At 43.9% G+C, this 19,185-nt stretch overlaps 1 protein-coding gene across 2 annotated transcripts in view; it reads right to left on the reverse strand.

Annotated features, from left to right (window-relative positions):
* Positions 1–19,185, reverse strand: part of ASPN (asporin) — a 217,261-nt gene that overhangs the window by 76,964 nt on the left and 121,112 nt on the right. For both annotated transcript variants that reach the window (XM_085624886.1, XM_085624887.1), the window contains exons 4-5: positions 12,529–12,742; positions 9,692–9,802 (exon numbers count right to left, since the gene is read on the reverse strand). In XM_085624886.1, the coding sequence (XP_085481012.1) occupies positions 9,692–9,802; positions 12,529–12,742 (325 nt within the window). The remainder of the gene's footprint in view (positions 1–9,691; positions 9,803–12,528; positions 12,743–19,185) is intronic.

Consider the following 19,185-nt stretch of genomic DNA (forward strand, 5'->3'; position numbering starts at 1 on the left):
TCAGGTAGAGCATAGTTCACCAGGCATTAACAAATGAGAGCAGCATTTGTCAACCCAAACGGCATTACCTTAACGTGAAATAACCACTTTGGTATAGAAAATGTGGTCTTCTCCTTGGCACTAGGTGCTACAGCAATTTTGCAGTAGCCACTGGTCAGATCCAACATGCTCAAATACTTAGGGCCTTATTATGAGCACTCGTGGTGGTGGTCTGACCACCGATACACTGGCGGTCCACCCACCGTATTATGAGTGTGGCGGTCAGACTGCCATAAGACCACCGGCGCTGCTGGGATAAAGGATCCCGTTGCAACGGCGGTCTGTAAATAGGCAGGAAAATGCAGGCGGTGCCGCTGCAGCACCATCGAGCATATCCCAACTTTCATTTCCACTGCCATTTTCATAGCTGTGAGTCAGCCATGAAAAGAGTGGCGGTCATGAAAGCAAGGGGGCTTCTGAGCCTTAGGGTGCATGCAGGGGGAATTGCACCCCTGTTCCTGCACGGTGTGGCATGCATGCCACACGGCGCAGAAACGTGCTGCAGGCACTGTCATGGTGGCGGTCTGTTGTTAAGGCTCTCTTATGAGCCTAACAGACCACAGCAGTGACACTGCCTCAGCACAGCCCACCATCATGGATTACATTCATAATCTGGTGGGTGGGCTCAAAACGGGCTTCGCGGTCCTCCTGTTGGCCCGGCAGTGGTGGGCCGACAGGAGGACTGCCAAACTCATAATAAGGCCTCAGCCTTAAACCGGTACTCAAGCTTATCAGCTCTAGGGATCGAATGTACATTCTTCTTGCTGACTTAGTAGATGGTCATGTAGTCCACAAAAAAGCACACAGCTGTGGAACCTTGCTTGAGCACCATCAACTTGGGGCTGGCTCAAGGACTATGCGATCTCTCAATCCCTCCAACATCTTGTCTACCAGTGCGATCAATGGGCATGGTCAGGAATGTGATTTGCCTTGCTTTTGAAATACAGACTATGTCCTGTGTTAAGCTCAGGAGTCAACAAAAAAATATGGGAAAATCACCCCAGTGCCTCTCTACACTTTTTCTTGTGCTCTGGTGTCAACTCAGGGCCAAACTGTACCCTTTCCTCAGAGCCATACTTAAAGACACAATGCAGAAAGTCATTCAGAGGCTCATATTCTTCCTCAGTTTTCTCTGCCATACATATGATGTTAACTGTGTAATCTCTTCGGAAGAAAGGCTTAAGTTGGTTAATATGGAACTCCCTCACAGGCACTCTTGTGGTACCTTTGTCTACAAAGTAGTTCACAATAAACACACTGCACTACCTTGTATATCCCACAACATCTTTCACCTGAAGCTCTGGACTCATGAATTGTGCCATCAATTTTCTTTGGCCAATCACATAGTCCAGCACAACCTTCTGAGTTGACTGCAAAGTTCCTTGTCACCATTCTCTGATCAAGGTGAGTGGGCCACATACTGTGCTCCCCAACAGTAGTTCAAAGGGACTGAAACCCACTTTGATATCGCGCTAAAAGGGAAATAGAGACATCCGAGGAGAATATTTGACTTCTTCCTGAGGTATTCTAATAAAGCTCCCCTCATGCTCTTAAGGTTCTTGTGAAACCTTAACACTAACCCATTGAGTTATGGATGCTACGCAGTGGAGAAGTGGTATGTCACACAAGCCTACTCCCACATCACCCTTTTATGAGAGGAGATACATTTGGCACCTCTGTCAGACATTACATTCAATGGAAATCCAAACCTAGAAAAGATACCGAGGAGCGCACTAACTACCACTGCTGTAGTCATGCTCCTCAGCGGTATCACCTCTGCATACCTGGTGGCATGCTCCACCACAACCAAGATGCACTTGCTGCCTGATGCTGAAGGAGGTGTCAAATGGATCACTAATGTCTGTTCACTCCTGCTCAAGAATACTTACAACTCGCAGAGAACACAGACTTGGGCTTACTTCCAGACTTACCACTAAATTGGCAAGGGGTACAGGTTTGAGGAAATCCCTGTATTACTATGCATCCTTGACAAGTAGAACAGAGAGCCATACCCATCCTGGGTCTTTCCAATGCCGCAGTGTCCTGCTAGGGGCACTTTGTGGGCCAGTGAGAGCAGAAAATTCATGTTCACTAGTGTAACCACTAACATTTTGCTAGCTCCATGACTCAGGATGCTTGGGCTCACTATAAAACAGTCCATCATCCAAAACAACATAAAGTTTTATAACAACTCCTTTGCTGACATGTTTCTGGGCTTCTTTCTGAATAACCACAAATGTAGGCTACTTAATTTGCACCCAGTGGAATAGATCCTAGATAGTTCCACCAGAACCTAACTACCCCTTTAATTCTGGCAGTGATCCAACATTGCCATTCCCTTCAGTTAGCCCATCCTCCTCTTTGTTTGGGGTATATAATGCTTACAATGCAGGCATTACCAAATGCAACATTTACAACTCTGCCACTACCTTGCAAGTAAATACCACACGTGCCATTTTCTGTAACTTTACAATGCAGGACTTTACCATGTAGTTACAATAAATAAGGGAGATTTAGGGGAAATAGGCGGTGCAAGGGTTTCATGGGTTCAAAGGTTTCAGGGATGCGTAAGTGTATGGGGTTGTAAGGGGTAGTAAGGTGTTGTTAAGGTTCAGGGATGGGTATGGTATGGGGTAGTAAAGGTTTTACAGAGTTCAATGATGGGAATGGGTTGTAAGTGTTTTAGGTATCAGGAATGGGTATAGTTATGGGGGTCTAAAGGTTTTTAGGATTGAGGGATGGTGTAGTAAAGGGTTTTTAAGGTTTTAAGTGTTGAGAGATGGGTTAGGGTACAGGCAGTAAAAGGGTTTTAAGGGTAGTGTATTAGGGGTTTATATTACTAAATATATATATGTTACCACATGGCGGTCGCCACTGGGTAGTTATAGTCAGATCGTGTTGCCATAGGAAATGCATTTTTTGTGTGACTAATAACTTTAGTGCCATTTGACAAATCTTCCCAAAACTCGCACATGGAAAGTTTCACTGTGATCCATTAAGCGGGGGCGGGCAAAAAAAGGAGGTCCTAAAACACATTTTCCCCATTCATTTTTCCATAGGAGATTTGAACACAGCTACAGCCTAAATGGCTGAACAGATTTACACCAAATTGTGCAGAAAGCTAGATCTTGGCACAGAAAGAGTGCTTTTTATGATTTGGTGTAAATCAGTTCAGTAGTTTTTGGTCAATTAATGCTCAAAAACTTTGTATATACAGGGATGCAGAGCACCCTCGGATCCAACAGATCTGCTGAGATCTGGTTGGCTGCCAGCACCTCAACCAGGAAGTATTGGCAGCCATTTTAGGACCCAGGTCTCAGTGTTGAATCCTAACAAAAGTAAAAAAGGCATAAGTGAGGAGGATAGGGATACTCTGACCCCAGAGGGACTCCTCCTGGGCCAAAACGATGTTGCCACAAATTTGCTGTGGATCGCAGGCTCCTCTTCTTGTCTATTACAAAGGTGCCATGGGTGGGCCAGAGTCCAGGGGGATGAGGAGTTTTTTATTTTGAGGGAGTGGGTGCATGTGGCCCCCCTCCCCCAGCTGATTTCAGCCCCGGGGACCCCAGTGACCAAATTATTTTTGTCAGGCTGTGAGCGGCCCCCCTCCCCAAGCCGCATTCAACCCCTGGGACTCCAATTCCCAGGGCCCACTGCATTTGTAAAGGTGAGGGAGGCCACGCAGCCCCCCTCTTCAAGCCTCTCAAGGCCCTGGGGACCTTATCCCCAGGGCGACTAACCTTTTGAAAAGGGAGGGTGGCCTTGGCATCCTCTTCTGTGACCCATTAATGGCCTCAGGAATCCCAACCCCCGGGGCTGGTTAACTAGCTATGTCTCGGGTAGCCCACCCTGAGACATACCGGGCAGGGAAACCTGTGTTTGCTTCCACTTGGCAGGAGCATTTTCAAAACTCCTGCCAAGTGGGAGGAAACACAAAGTCTGCTCCCATCTGAAGTGAGCTTTGAAAATGCTCCCGCCAGCTGGGAACAGACTTTTGATCTGTTTCCCTGTCTGCAGTGATGCAGGCAGGGAAACAAATCAAAATGTTGCTCCCATTCGGAGGGAGCAGCATCAGTAGCTGCTCCCTGTGGGCTGGAACAATGCTGGATCCTGCTGCATGCGGGGAGCCTGCTGGTGCCTTGGAGGCCTTGGGGCTTCCCTGCGGCCCCCCATGAGAATATGTTGGTTGCCCTGGTTGGGCTCCAGGGCACCCACCTTAAAGAAATGTGGGCCACTGGGGTAGGGTCCCCAGGGCCGATAACGCCTCAGGGCGGGTGGGTACGCACCCTCCTCCCCTTTATTTTCAGTAGTGGCCCTGTGGGAAGGGGTTCCCAGGTCTTAATAAGGCTTCAGATTAGGGGCCACTTGCCTCCCCCTTTAAAACAAATATGGCCCTGGGGGATGAGTCCCCAGGGCCTAATGAGGCTCGGGGAGGGGGGCGCGTAGCCCACTCCCCTTTAAAATATATATGGCCCTGGGGATGGGGTTTCCAGGGCTATAACAGGTTTGGGGAAGGGGGACACGCAGCCCCCTTCCCTTTAAAAAAGGCCCTGGGGGATGGGGTCTACAGGGCCAAGCCCTGTGGCTAACTAACTGCCTTGCACAACCGACTACCGTGTGCAGTGTGGAATTGGCTGTCTTTGGAGGAGTTGGCTACAGGGCCTGTGGCCAACCTCCAGCATGCATGGCAAGAGGCCATGCACAGCGTGGGGCTGGTTGCATGCGTGGGGTTCACAAATATTTACAAAAAAGTTAATCCACCTCCCTCAGCTCTTTCCTGAAAAGCTTCAGAGTGATTTGTCATGGGGGGCCAAGAGAAAGTGGGAGGGTCCAAAAATGCAATTTCCATATGCAATTTCCAAAGACAAAGTTAGACAATGATACAGAAAAAGTGGATGAACAGAATTACACCAAAGTTGGAAGAAAGCTGGATCTTTACCCAGGGAGCATGCTTTTAGTGATTAGGTTTAAATCCATTGAGGAGGTTTGGAAAGATTACAGTGAAAAATTTGAGCTGTATTAACAAATGGTCTCTTGGGAGTCTAGTGGAACTGGGAGTTTAAAAAATAAAGTGTAAAGATAGGCTGCGAAAACTCTCCCTCCCATCGGTGACCACCAAGATTAGTCCAGCAGGAGATAGGTCTCTAATTGGTGGGCCGCAACATAAGAAGAAATGTCCCAATGTCCTGCAAATGTTTTAAAAAATACCATATGGGGGCAGGATAGGAGTATCCTGACTCTCTGGCTCTTGTGTGAGATAGTGGTGGGAATCCTAGAGGGGCCCACCTCGGGCCAATATTAAAACACGTTTTTTGAGGTTGCTGCAATCCTCTCTGCCCTGACCATTTATACTCACTAGGTTTAGTGCAATAGAGACACCTCTGGGCCCTTAACCCACAGCTAAAAAACTCACTGTCATGGGTACAGATGGTGCAGGGTCTTTCACCTGGTGGTCTTTCTTGAAATGCATTTCCTTGTGATATCTAAAACTAGTAATCACTTTGGGCTTGGAGGAACCTTCCTGTCCTCTCTTGTCTTTATGATGTCCATGAATTGTAATCCAATCCCCTTTCTGCTTGTGTTCTCCCTTTGAACCTTGGGAATTGCCCAGTCTCTTACCCTCTGGTTTGGAACCAACCAGCTGAGAGTTCTTTTCTCCATTTCACTTAGAACTGTGTGCTTCCAGTCCTTTGTTAACCCTGTTAGCTAACTACTTGTCAGCTAATACTGTATGCGTCTCTGGATCCTTCTCTGTCAGAAATTACAGGTATTGACTAAATGTCGTAGAACACTCCTTTGTGAGTCTTAGTGAATCACCATATATTGTTGAAGGGAATAAATATCCTAGGCCTCCATCCCTCTCACCCACTCATGCATCCCACCATAAACCTTAGTTCGAAATGGAACATCATCTGCTCTCTTGCTGCCTTTAAACCTTTGACGGTATTCAGCTGGCTTCATCCCAAACCATTTAATTAGCTTCCTTCATTTGCTAAATAGTATTTTTCCGAGCCACAGGCATCCTTTTAATTACTGTTTTATGTTCTATGACCAAGCGTCTCATTAAAGCAAGTACCTTAGACACATCATCCAAAGCCTAAACTCTACAAGCAAAAACTCACAAACCATTCCAAAATATCTTGCCCCTCCAGATACATGTGCACAAACTGTTTCAGAATGTTGGCCGGTAAGCCAGTAGAGTTGGAAGTGGAATCACTTTTTCCAATGCAGCTGTCCATGCTGCCATTCTGAGCTTCTCTTTCTCCAATTCTTTCTCTCTTTTTTATTTTCTTCACTTTCCCTATGTGTTTCTCGTTCATCATGCTCCCTCTTTCTCTCCTCATTGGCCCATACTCCCTGTCTCTCCCTCTTCATCCTCTTGTTCCTGGCAAGTAAATACCAACTTCATCTTTTCAAACTACCAGGAGTTCTTTTTCTCTGCCATAGCTTTCTTGCGATCCAATTTGCAAATTAAGAGTCTCAGTTAGACTTAATCTACCCATGGAAATAACCATGGAGTCAGTGATAATTGTACTTTAGAAATCAGTGGTAGTGATTGCTTTGGAGAAACACTGGAAACCAAATGTGAGGATACACATGGCCTGTTGAAAACCTGTGCAAACAAAGCCTGACACTACAGCACTCCTTCCCTTAGTTTCTATCAAGGAATCTTCCCCAGAGCCCATCAGTTTCTTCCTTTTCCCTCCAGTTACCCCAACTGGTATCTAATGTAAATCAGAGGGACCTCCATGTCCTTGTTCTCACCTTAGAATTAAAAAAGAAATTCCAATCTAAAATAAAAAAGTTACATTTCTTGATGATAAAAAGTGATGCATATAATTTATTGAAAGTAATTGAATTATATTTCAATAAAAAAAAGTTACATTATTTTGGATATGCAAAAACGTTTGGTAATATATGTTATAATTAAATTAACATTTGGTGGTATTTTTATATATTTATTTTTACATTAAAAAATATTTATTCATAATATTTTATTTAACATTATTTCCTATGGGATTTACAATTAAATCCCTGTCTCCATTATTTCATATGAGAGGGTGTTGTACTCCCAGTGGATGGTTATTACCGCTCCCGCCAAGCCAAAGCAAACAGTGCTCCGCTTTGAGCTAGTGAGAGCATTTTTCTCTCGCGAGCTCAAAGTGGAGCATAGTTTGCTTTTACACACTGGGAGCTGCATGTTAGCATCTCCCTATGTGTAAAAGCAATGCCTGCTTCTGCAGGAGGCAGGGAGCCGGCTGTGACTGCGGCAGCCTTGAGGTCCCCCTGTGTTCCCCAATAATGACAAGTGGATGCCCACTCTACGGGCCTGTCCCTGGAGCTGAAATCAGCCCGGGAGGAGAGCCGCTTAGACTCCCTCCCATTACTTTAAAAAGAAAAAAGGACGGGCCCCAGGGGATGGGGACCTCGGGGCCAAAATACGTATCTTGATGGTAAGTCCTTGCTGATTGCTTCAGAGAAAGAAGAATTCTGAGAAATGGATGTGTTTTATTGCATTGACACTCGAGGTGCAGCAGGTTTATTTTAAAGTTCCTTAAAAGAGGGGAGGCAGGTGGTTGGTTGTAGGTGAGTGGTAAGTTCCAGTGGGTAACTGCAGAGCATTGGGGGAAATAAACAGTTTTGAGGGCATAAAGGACATTTTCCAAGCTACTTTGTTAGTCGATTCATAGAACCTCTTACATTTTATGCCCAATTTGATTGGATGCTTCTTTGAAACTGATGTCAAGATATTTTTTTTTGTCTTATTAAGAGTCATACAATATTCTGTCATGCATTCTTGGTCGTGTCTTGTAAGTTTCATTGTTGGTCATGTTCATTTGTGCTCGATTTTTCATTGACATCATTTTGAGATGGGAAAGACCGATGTTATTCCAATTTAAAATTCCTTTATTCCTTTGTTTAGCCTTGTTGCTTTTGTGAATGAAACCTCTACAACAGCCTAGGTTACATTCATAATGACAGCTTTTAAAATTGTAAAACCGTCTGACTTTCTCCTTTAGATTTATAGTTGTATACTGGGAAATCGACCCCTAGTTTCAAAATGTCCTGTTTGGAAGATATTCAGGGCACAGTGATTTGTCAAATTCTCTATAGGATGAAACATGATGGCACATAGCTCTCAGACCAAGGCAGGTCGATACAATCCTGCATGCAACACAGGCAGCATTGCACCATGGTGCAAGGGTGCGTTCTTTGGCGCTAGGCAGCCAAAATAGCTCCAGCAAAGGGAAAAAGGCAAGAATGCACCGTATTTTTTTAAATACGGTGCATTCCTGCTCTTTCCTTGTCGCGCAGTGACTGCACTGCGTGACAATGTCATAAATATGCCCCAAAATATGCTGACAGTATTGTCAGCATACTATGGTCTATGGTCCCTTTAGGTATTTGATGAGGCTTATCCTACAATTCATCAAAGAAGCAATCATTTTCACTCTTATTGTTTTATTATAGGAATAATAGTGGTGTCTTTGACATGTCTGTAAGTTTCATCTGGAAAATCATTTTCGAGGACTAGTTTACTGTTGTTGTCATGACCACAGCTTATAACTGAGTACCGAGGTCTAATGTTTCATGCGCATGATTGACGCTTCATACCATGCTTCGACTTCCCCAAACATGAACTTTGCATTCAGTGAACCATGAGAGCTTTGCTCAGTAACAACAAAAAATATAATAAATATTTATTTACTATGCCATTATATTTCCAGCTTTTGTAATCTGTTTACGAACCTGCCTCTCAAGGTAAATTGTCTTCCTTTAAATATAACTGTGACATCTTCCCATTTTCAATTTTACTTCAGTAATCTTACCTATTTTGAGGAATCCTCCAAGAGATGTGACTCTTTTGGTCATGTTGTGTTGTTGAACTTGTTTGTTTGAAACAAAATAAGCTGTGTTTCTTTTTATCATGCTGCCTATTGCACTGGCTAGGTAACCTTCACTTACCTTCTTTTACATCTGTAATATACATTTCTGTTGCATACATTTTCTTTGCGTTCTCATGGTTAGTTTTACCCATAGATTTAAAGAATGTGTTTCTTACAACACTAAGCACAACATAGTGCATTATGTACGTTCCTGTAATTGGTTTTTGCAATTCTTTTAATTATATTCTGATTTGCTTGTGCTGTTGTGAGGTTAGTATGTTGTATATCTGAAGACATGAGTCCATTTTGTGTAGGCCTGGGCGGTAGATTCCTTTCTGCTCTCGGAATTTGTGGAATTTGGGTAATTTCGTGTTCCACGGAGAACGCGTAATTGCCAAAAATTCTGCGATCCCCAGCTTCACGGAATTTTTTACTTGTTCGTGCTTTCAAAATGCGTGTTCACAAGACATTTCCCCCCGAGCACGCAAACAGCGTTCGCAAACAGGAAAAAAGCATCGCGAACGGGCGGAATAAGAGTTCCGCGTGTTCGCGGAACTCTACGTCCTCGTGGAGATTTTTTACCATTTCGCGGAGCTTTGCGTAGCGCGACTACGCAAATTCCGCCCACCCTTAATTTTGTGTCATTTTGCTGAAATGCACGTCCCCACCTCACAGGCGAAGTGCTAAATTGCTCAGCATGTTGATCACCCTGTAGAAGAGGCATAGGGGAACAGATGTCACAAATAATCAATCAGTATACATACCTTTGGGAATTGTTGTTAATTTAGCTTCTGCAAGTCTGACGTGGAAGACCGTCATCTCTTCAAAAGCCCCTGGTTCAATTCCATTGCTGTTCAGCGGGTTTGCGCTCATTTCTGCAATATACATTTGTATTACGATTAAAGAGAGAAAGAGACAATGGTAAAGCAAAGGAGAATATAAACTTTCTCTAAAGGGATACTATCATGCAGTATCCGGACCTAAAATAATCAGTTTCCAGATTGACTTCTCCTAAAGTGGTGGCGCGTGGCAAAACAGGCAAAGAAACTGATAACAGCACACCAGAGAAACCGAGATGAGTTCAAATAATGCTACGAATCCAGTTTGGGCTGGAGCGATATTGACATAAGGATCTTGGACCTAGGTCTTGCTGCAAAATGAAGTTAAAAATCGAAAACAATGCAGTTTGTGGCCATTAAGTTGGGGACATTAAAAGGAGTCTGGGCCAAGGAGGGGGAAGGATTTTGGTGTAGCTATGAGGACTCTCCTGGAACAAACTGATTAACTTGGGAGAGGACATTTATCAGATGTTGGCATCCAAAGGACATTGGATATTCCAAAAACTCCCTCACGTTTTTGGGACATTTCAAAGTGTGTGTGTAGTGAATGTGGCTTTTACTCCCTCTTCCCGCAACTGCTAGATGACTGAAAACATTTACAGTGCCACTCACGGAAAGATACCATGCTTCTAAAAATATAGCGTACCTTACTACCGGGAGTGCCGGGTACCGAACTGCCTCTGCTCCTGGCCGGTCACGCTGTAAAGGAGCAGCGCCAGCCGGGTCCGCGTGTTCATGCTGCAGGAACAGGAAGCAGCCAGCAGACAGCCACTCTCCCCTACCCAAGCCAATCACAATGCTGCAATGGCAGCATTGTGATTGGTGAGTTGCAGCGGAGAGCGCCCCAGCCGGGCCATTTTCTTCATGCAGGCTGCATGCAGCAGCCTAAATAGAGAAAAAGGGGGATTGTGCATGACTGCTTTGTTCGGCCCTGTGGCCACTCCCCCCCTGCCCTCGAGCAGGACCGCCCATCCGCCCGCCCCCAACCAGGCACAGAGGCACTTCTGCTTTCCCGCAGGGCGAGAAACAGAAACATCAATGGTAGTTTTTACCCTTTGTGTTTCTGCCTTCACGCACTGCAAGAAAGAAGTTGGGTGACGCCCCCAAAACCCAATGGGGGAGTCGCCACTGTTAATATGTTGTTCATCTTCCAGCTCTGTGGACCATGATGCCTGGTAGCATCCTCCTTGTATGAGGCTCTTTATTTGCTTTTGTCTGTGGCAGTGTCTGAGCCTGTGGAGCTCATTTTGCACTAGTCTTGACAGATCTTCTCTTGTTCTGATTTTTAAGGGCCTAATTTTCAAGGCCATTGTGCTGCCAGTGCGTCGTTTATTTTGACACACCAGCAGCGCAGTGTGCCTGTCCATATTTACATGGCCACGTAAAGTCACCCTGGCTGGCTTTTCATTGCCTTGTAAATATGGGCCCCCTTCACGCATTGCTCTACTCGAAAGTGGTGTCCCATGGGTGTTAATGTGGTTGTTCCCACGCAACATTCATGGAACTTGACACATTCCCAAATTTACAAAATTTTGTAAAGCTAGGAATGCTGGGGGAGGCATATGAGTGGTGCAACAAGGAGAAATACTTTTATTTCTACTCATTATTTTCCTCTTTTTATGTGTGCTGCAGCAGCGCGCACAGAAAAATACAAACATACCATCAGTGATTGTTTTGGTGCAGGAAGGTTTCCCTTCCTGCACAAAAACAATTATCCCTGCAACTCAGGCAACCTTGCAACATGACGCAAGGGTCCCTACGCTGGCGCATGGCAGCCAATTGTGTGCAAGTGCAAGGCAAAGCATATGGTTGCGTCGTACTGTTTAAAAGACCCATTCCTGTGTTTTTAAAATGGCGCTGCTTGCGCAGCAAAATGCCTTGCGGTGCTGTGCTGCACCATTTGTTTTTGTAAATGAGGCCCTAATCTTTCTGTGACTGTCTTGTTTCAGTATTCCAAATTGACCCCAGCTTTCAGTGTGGCCAAGAATTTAAGACAAGTCATTAATTAATCTTTGCGTTAAAAAAAAGAGGAGAACCAGCAACACACCCATCTCGTGGCTGAATTGCCCAATGAAAAAACAGAATACCTGTGATTAATTACAGCTTCCTGGCTTGACCCAATCGTGTGATCCTGGGCAAACATATTATTTCACCAAACCTTCTTTTTCTAACATATCAGTTTAGGTGCGGGCGACCATAAACCTCAGTTTAATAGGCTAAAATTGCTACATCTACGTTAAGAAGCTAGACCATATATAGGGTACACATGACAACCCACTTGCCTTTTAGTTTATTAATGCCATTGGTGTGTGGCTGAAACGGTAGGAATGTTCATAATTTCATGTTTAAAAACTCACTTTTAGTAAATACCTGTCAATGCACTGATATGAACTGATGCACTAACATGAAACACTTTCTTATGATAAAAATTATACACTTTTGTGAATTTTTGAATCGACTTGATCATATTTTTACATGAAATTTGTCGCATAATTTATGTGCCGATTATGTTCATGGCTCGGCTCGAGAATGGGCTCTTAAAGCCAAGCGAGACCCTAGGCTTGGATCTGCCTCGGCTCTTCCTGATGTTTGTGCTTGCCCTTCTACCTCTGTTAGGCAGTAAACACGCGCTTATGGACGAACGTAGGTCTGTGAGTCGGGCCATGTGTGCGCATGCGCCCTAGTCAGTTAAATGTATCGCTGCAATGCTTTGCTGTTCATGAATAAGCAAATACTTCATATTCCCGAGAAACCTACCGTACCTAGAACATGCAAGGAATGCATTCCTTTGAAGGCCTCCTTCCGAATCTTATTCACTCTGTTATCGTGAATTCTCAGCTCCGCCAAGGACTTCGGGAGTTTGGCTGGAATCTCTGTGAGATGGTTGTGGGAAAGGTACAATCTTTTTAACTTCTTGGTTTGCTGAAAAGCTTTTGGGTGAACCTTGGCAATTCTGTTGTTGTTCAAATACAAGGCCTGGACAAAAAAGGTATGAAAATAATTACACGAATGGTATGAGGCACTCTATTGCACTCAAGTTCATAATTAATTAACTATGTATATAAACATGCAGGGAAAACACAAATTACCTGCAGGAAATGCAAGATTGACATACTATAGACTGTGGCTGCCTGACCTAATTTAGATGTATGTGTTTCCACATTGAAATGCCTCTTTGGGATCCAAGGATCAGAGACCGGGGGTAGATCAAACGTTTTGTCGGTCTCAATTAAGTCTATATATAAGGTGGCAATATCAATGTCTTATTACTAAAGGACATGCGAATCATAGAAAATATCATGGAAAAACAGGTTTTGATTTAAAAAGTATTGGTGCCATGTTAGAAAGCGACAAATGCAAAAACAACTAAGTGATGGATGGAATGCTCAAATTAACCCCAGGCACTAGCAAACACTCTAGGCTGCATCCCAATCCATCATTTTTGCCAACCATGCCATCTCAGTTTAGACCCAGCCATTTGTTGGTTCCAGTGGCACAGTGAGCCCTGGACCCATTCTGAGTTTACCCGGCACACTTAGGGCGGCAAATGCAAAACAACCAGGGGCGGCTCCTCTGCAATGGCGTGTCGCCCCACTGGCTCAGAGCCAGCTGGTGAAAAAGAAAACAATATTCTATAATTTTTTATTTCACCCGCTGGCTGAGGGATGGGGTTGCAGCCATGGTAGGGGGGAGGAGGAGGACTGGTTTGCGCACTTCTAAGTGTGCATGTGTGTTTGACTGGCCGTATTATGCTGGCCAAACACACATGCGCACTTAGGTTTCTCCAGCTGGGCTGTATTGAACAGCTAGGTTGGACAAGCAGCACAGACTCCGTGTCCTAGGCGGAGAGTCAAATGAGCCAGCTCAGGCCAATCCCCACGCTGCTCTCATAGCAGCGCAGGGATTGCACAGGGAGTCTGTGATGCTGTCCCAGTGTCTGCTGGGATTAGGAAGAACACAGAGGCAGCAGCTTCAGGTAAGTTCCTTTTGGAAAAATTATAATTAACACCCACGCTCCTTCTCCTGCATTACACCCATGCACCTTCCACCCACTTCACCACTTTTTGTTTGTGGCAGCCGCCACTGAAAACAAGGTGATGAATGGATTTTTTGAATTAATCTAAGCCACTGCCAATCACTCTGGGGCACATCCCAATCGGTCGTTTTTGTACACCAAGCCACCTGAGTTTAGACCCAGCCACATGCAAAAAAGTCTTGACCCTGTTCACCTGTGAACAGTACAGCCCGAACTGCCAAGCCGGGTCCTCCCTGAACTGGAACACAAGCAACCCAGGACCGCTTTCGCCCTAGTCATGGGTTTATCAGCCGGGTACAGCTGAGTCCCATTGACACTGTGAGCATGGGACACATATCTGGGCATACCAATGCCACTTAGTACATGAAACACACAGAAGGTGACTGATTTTATTATGGTTAGTTGCCAACCGAGGTGGCATGGTGGTAAAGGAACAATGGGTTGGAGTGCTACCCTGAGCTATTGACAGTGGTTGGATGTATTGCAATCACCTTTCGTGTCTTTCATGTTATACATGTGATACACTTTATAGTTATGCAAGTACTAAGAAACAAAGACTTTGGAAGAATAAAGACAGGGACAAAGTGCAGTTTTAGACATCTACATGCCTTACTTTACTGTTAAATTAAGGCTTCCCCCTCTTCCTTTTCTTTACAATATGAAGACGAGTCTTCCCTCAACTTTATCACAATTAAGTGGAAAACTTCCATTTACACCTGAAATGGATAGCTGAAACCGAGTCATTACTTTATTCGTGCCTGGGTGTCCTTCAGTCCTGCATAATATGGGGATACCAAGAGGGGAATTTCAAATAGGGTCAATGCCCTACACGTGAATGACAAGAATATTGTGTCAAAAATGTAATCAGGCCTAAAATATTGAAGAACAGACTACAGAAGATAAGAATATTTTTTTATGGGCTTAATATCAGTTTTAAAAATATCATTGTACGCATAATTGATAACTTGATTATAGTTGTATAAAAAAAGTGTTAATTAATTTTATATATATTAGTTATTATGATAATTTAGGTGTTATTATTATATAAATATTTTATATTTTTTAATTCAATTTGTAAGCTTTAATGTGTAGTTAACATTCTCTTAAATGTATTAGTAATTTATAATTTAGTACCGGATTGTTGTATTGTAAGGGAATAAGGTGGTTAGTTTTTAATTGTTATTGTAAGTGTAATTGTATTTATATAGTGCTTACTACCCAGATGAGGTTTTGAAGCATTTTTTAGTGAGTACAACACTACTCTGGAGCCCAAGGAGTCAAAGGAGGGATAGAGGAGGGAAGAGTCTGGAACAAGGCCCGAGAGGGGAGTTGCACAGCCCCTCCCCAATGCAAAAAACGGCCTGGCCCGAGGAGGTGGAGGTCCCTGGGACGGAAAAGGGGCCGGGAGGGGGGATCAGTGCTGTCCCCCCTCCTACTTAATGAATATTGGCCTGCCCGGAGAGGTGGCGGTCCCTAGGGCTGAAATTACCCATGGGGGGTGCACCTCCCTCTCCATTATAATTATTTAAAACTGACGAGGGACCTGGCACACCAGGAGACCTAGGTTTAAATAAGTGCGGCAGACGATGCATTTTTTTTAACCTTTTTGCTGACATTCGCAGGTCTGCCGCACTTTTAAATCTAAAATCTTTTTAAAAAAATCCTTTTTGGCACTGGCGATGTCCCTGGAGGACCCCACCACCAGACCTAGAAGGTCAGGGTATTCCTGCCCTGCCCCCCTTCTCTTTTTTCTTTCCTTTTTGGGGGGGGGGACTTTGCTGAGTCTTAGTCGCACAATGGTTGCCAACACTTCCTGGTTGAAGTGTTGGCAGCCAATGAGATCTCACCATGAGATCTGTTGAATCCGCAAAGGATCTGAGTCCCTAGATATACAAATTAGGTTTTTCTTTATTAACTCAAAAACTATTGAACGTATTTACACCAAATCACAACAATGTCTCTTTCTGGACCAAGAGATAGCTTTCTGACAAATTTGGTGTAATTCTGTCCAGCGGGTCGTTTTCTTGTCGTGTCTAAAATCCCTGTGGGAATTTGCATGGGGAAAACACGTTTTGGGATAATCTCCTGTACCTAGATGCTCAGAGCTCAGATACCATACCCACACAGTTTAACAGCAGCTGAACATCAAAACCTTAGTTTTGCTGTGGTTAAGACGCATGGGGACATTGTAAGTGGCTAGAAAGTTTTGCTTGCTGCGTAGAGGAGGGCATGAATGTGTTCCTCTCCGAATTTCAGAGCAAAGTTTTGAACCCCTCAAAATTAATCTCAAATTTGGGATATATAAAATGAGTAATAGGGGACAAGGATCAGCACACATCCCTGCTTCACTGCTTTATTATACTTTAATCTGCTGATGTCATGCCTATAGAGCTTAATTTATTAAAAAAAAGTCTAAGGGGCAATGCTTCCCTTAGGAGTCTGCCACCAGTAGTGTCAAATGCTGAGGATGCAGCCTAGTCTTGATTCAATATCATGTGTCTATTTGTCACCACCCTACACTTTCTGTCTCTTTATTTCACGCTTGAAGGTTAATTTTGATCCCTGATTCCTCCACTCTTTTCCTATTTATTTTGTCCTCAGTCTTTCCCCCTTTGCTACCCTTCTTCTTTTCTGTCTAGCGTGAGGTCTGATGGTGGAAATAGGAGCCTGAGTTTGGCTGACTGTTACTATGTGAGAAATGTGATGGATAGCCTGTGTGCCTTATTACAAGTGCCATAGGATATAATGCGATTGTAATAAAGCAGACAAGATATCTGCCAAACCCTAATTCAGGCCCTCAGTCCAGAATCCCAAACATTAGTGTCAGTGCCCACCACTGGCAGCCATTCACCAGCATGATCAAGGAAGGAATAAGCACACATTTTTTTAATTGATATTTTCTACTGTTGTATCTACTAACTACATTTTCTTTAAACCATATAGTTTCCCATGATAGACTAGGCAAACAGCTGTTTCTGATTTAATATTTAATATTCCGTTCTAGGCAGCCCTTGGCTTGAATCACAGTTCAGGAAACTCATTCCATCAAGAACAAATCGGCTGCCCTATGAGGAGCTGTAATCAGTTCTAGTCTAAGCTATGTAATGCACGCCTTCATGATTTTCCTTTAATACTGGCATGGAATAACTTCTAATAAAGATACTTGCTTGTTTGTATGAGAAATTCATTGTGAGGGATACATCAATTGACTTTTCTAATAACCATGCTATCTGTTAGTATACACTACCACGATATAGCCACATCTTATTAGTAATAGGAGCAATATTCAAGTGCCTACCCAACAACACCAGCAAAACAGTCACCCAATCCCTAATCACCAGCAGTCTGGGCTACAGGGACACCCTCTACAAAGCTATCGCTAACCAACTCATAAAAAGACTTCAAGTTGTAAATACAGCAGCAACCAGACTGGTCCTCAACCTCCTGTGCCGGGCCTACATCACTCTAGACATCAGGGAACTAACTATACAGAGGAAACACACACCACGCATACGCAAAAGTAGAGCAGCAGGTCACGCCTTCTCTCACATCACTCCTAAAGCATGGAACAACCTCCCAAACCATATCAGGACCGCCTATTGAGGCCCTCAAGGCTGGCCCTCACTGACCTAAAAAGCACCAAAGTACCTTCACAGGTGACATGGCACTATAAAATTACATTTGACATATCATGGTGGAAACAAAGGTGTAGGAAGCTTCTGAAATGGTATGTTCTGTATTTTCAATCAGAGGCTCCCTTGTTAGTGGACATTTATGCGCTTTGCCCTCTTTTTGTTGCTAGGGTATCGGCTGGTCTTGTTTCCACCTATAGTCCCTGATGGATGTAGGCCTTGTGAAATACGTACCTCATATCTCTGTCCTGTGTATGCCTTTGCCCGCCTCCTCATGAAGCTGGCTAGAGGGCAGTGCGGTGTGGATTCTGCTTGTGTGGCCTTTCGATCCCTGCCTCCCTAATGGGCTTTAGGCTGGGATAGATTTTACACTTTTTTTTTTAAACATTTTAATTTAAGTTGTTATTTTTCAGGGTGATTACATAATAAAGACATAGCATTGTTACCAGGGCATAATAAAATGTGTTGCACCAAAGGCAGTATTACAAAGGAACAGTTAGTTATCAATTGATGATAGCCTTGGGGTATAATTTGGTTTATGCTGGGACATTATCATCATATTCTGCATCACTTTCAGATATTGTGAGTCCCCACAGAAGGGACCTTCGTGAGGTATCTGACCATGTTAACCTGTTCCCTCATTGGCATGGGTTTTAAACGGTAGGCAGATTCTATTGATTTTATACATTCTATCTGTTATCATGGCTGTCAGCCTCTCCATGTAAAAGATATGACAGACCTTAGACCACCACAGTGTAAGGCTTGGAGGGAACGGGTTCCTTCAAGTGTTTGTGATCTGGATTCAGGAGCCTAGCTGCTAGCACTAGAGGAGTCCGTAATTTGCTCCAAGTGGTAGTATAGGGATACACAGTATCTTCTTCAATCCCCCCTCACCAGCAACACCAGTGAGTCAGTGCAACCACATTTGGAAAAATGACCCTTGAGTTTAAACTTCTTGACTGGGAAGTGATCCGAGCTTGGTCACTCATGTGTGCCTCCACTGGATTTGGGGCTTTTGAGCCGTGTGTCATTCCTCGGTCTCTCCCATGCCTGATTGGCTGATTGCCCCCACCTATTTTCTTATTCATAGGGTTTGGGGTTTGTCATTGGGCTTCCACAGTGCTTGCCATGCATGGTCTTGCTGATGTTCCCTCTGACTGACTGTCCTGTCTTCAACCCCATTTTGGTTGGTGTGAGGTTTGTTGCTGGACTGACCCAGGTGCCTTAGTCTGTGTTCGGATTTCTTTGGGCATTCTGTGCATAGCAGTGCCTCTGCCCTTTTGCTTCCTTTGTTAATCAAAGCTTAGGTAAAGGGCTAGCAAGGGGATCATTATTTACAAAACCAAATAATTAAATCAGTATTTTTAATGGCCCACTAGGTGGCATCAGGATTCAGTAATACGGTGCAAGCTAAGGAACCAAAGTATTATAAAAGCAGAGCTGATCAAGAAGGAAAACAATTAGGCATATGTAAAAAAAATTATTAATAGTTACTTAACAATAATTATCATGTCACAAGACGAACCATGAGGCACATAATATGCAAAACAATCATTTATCATTATTTCCATAATTGTTTTTCTTCAGACGGAATTAATGATGATTGTTTTGCATGTTATGTAGCCCAGGGTTTGTCTGAATTACTATTAGAGTCCTGACCCTTAGATCTAGTTTGGAGACCTTTAGCGAACTCCTTGTTTTTATGTTTGCCTCCTACTCCTTCTTGTAGTGAACCACCCCCCCAGATACCT

This window comes from Triturus cristatus, chromosome 9, assembly GCF_964204655.1.
Source record: "Triturus cristatus chromosome 9, aTriCri1.1, whole genome shotgun sequence".
Lineage (NCBI taxonomy): Eukaryota > Metazoa > Chordata > Amphibia > Caudata > Salamandridae > Triturus > Triturus cristatus.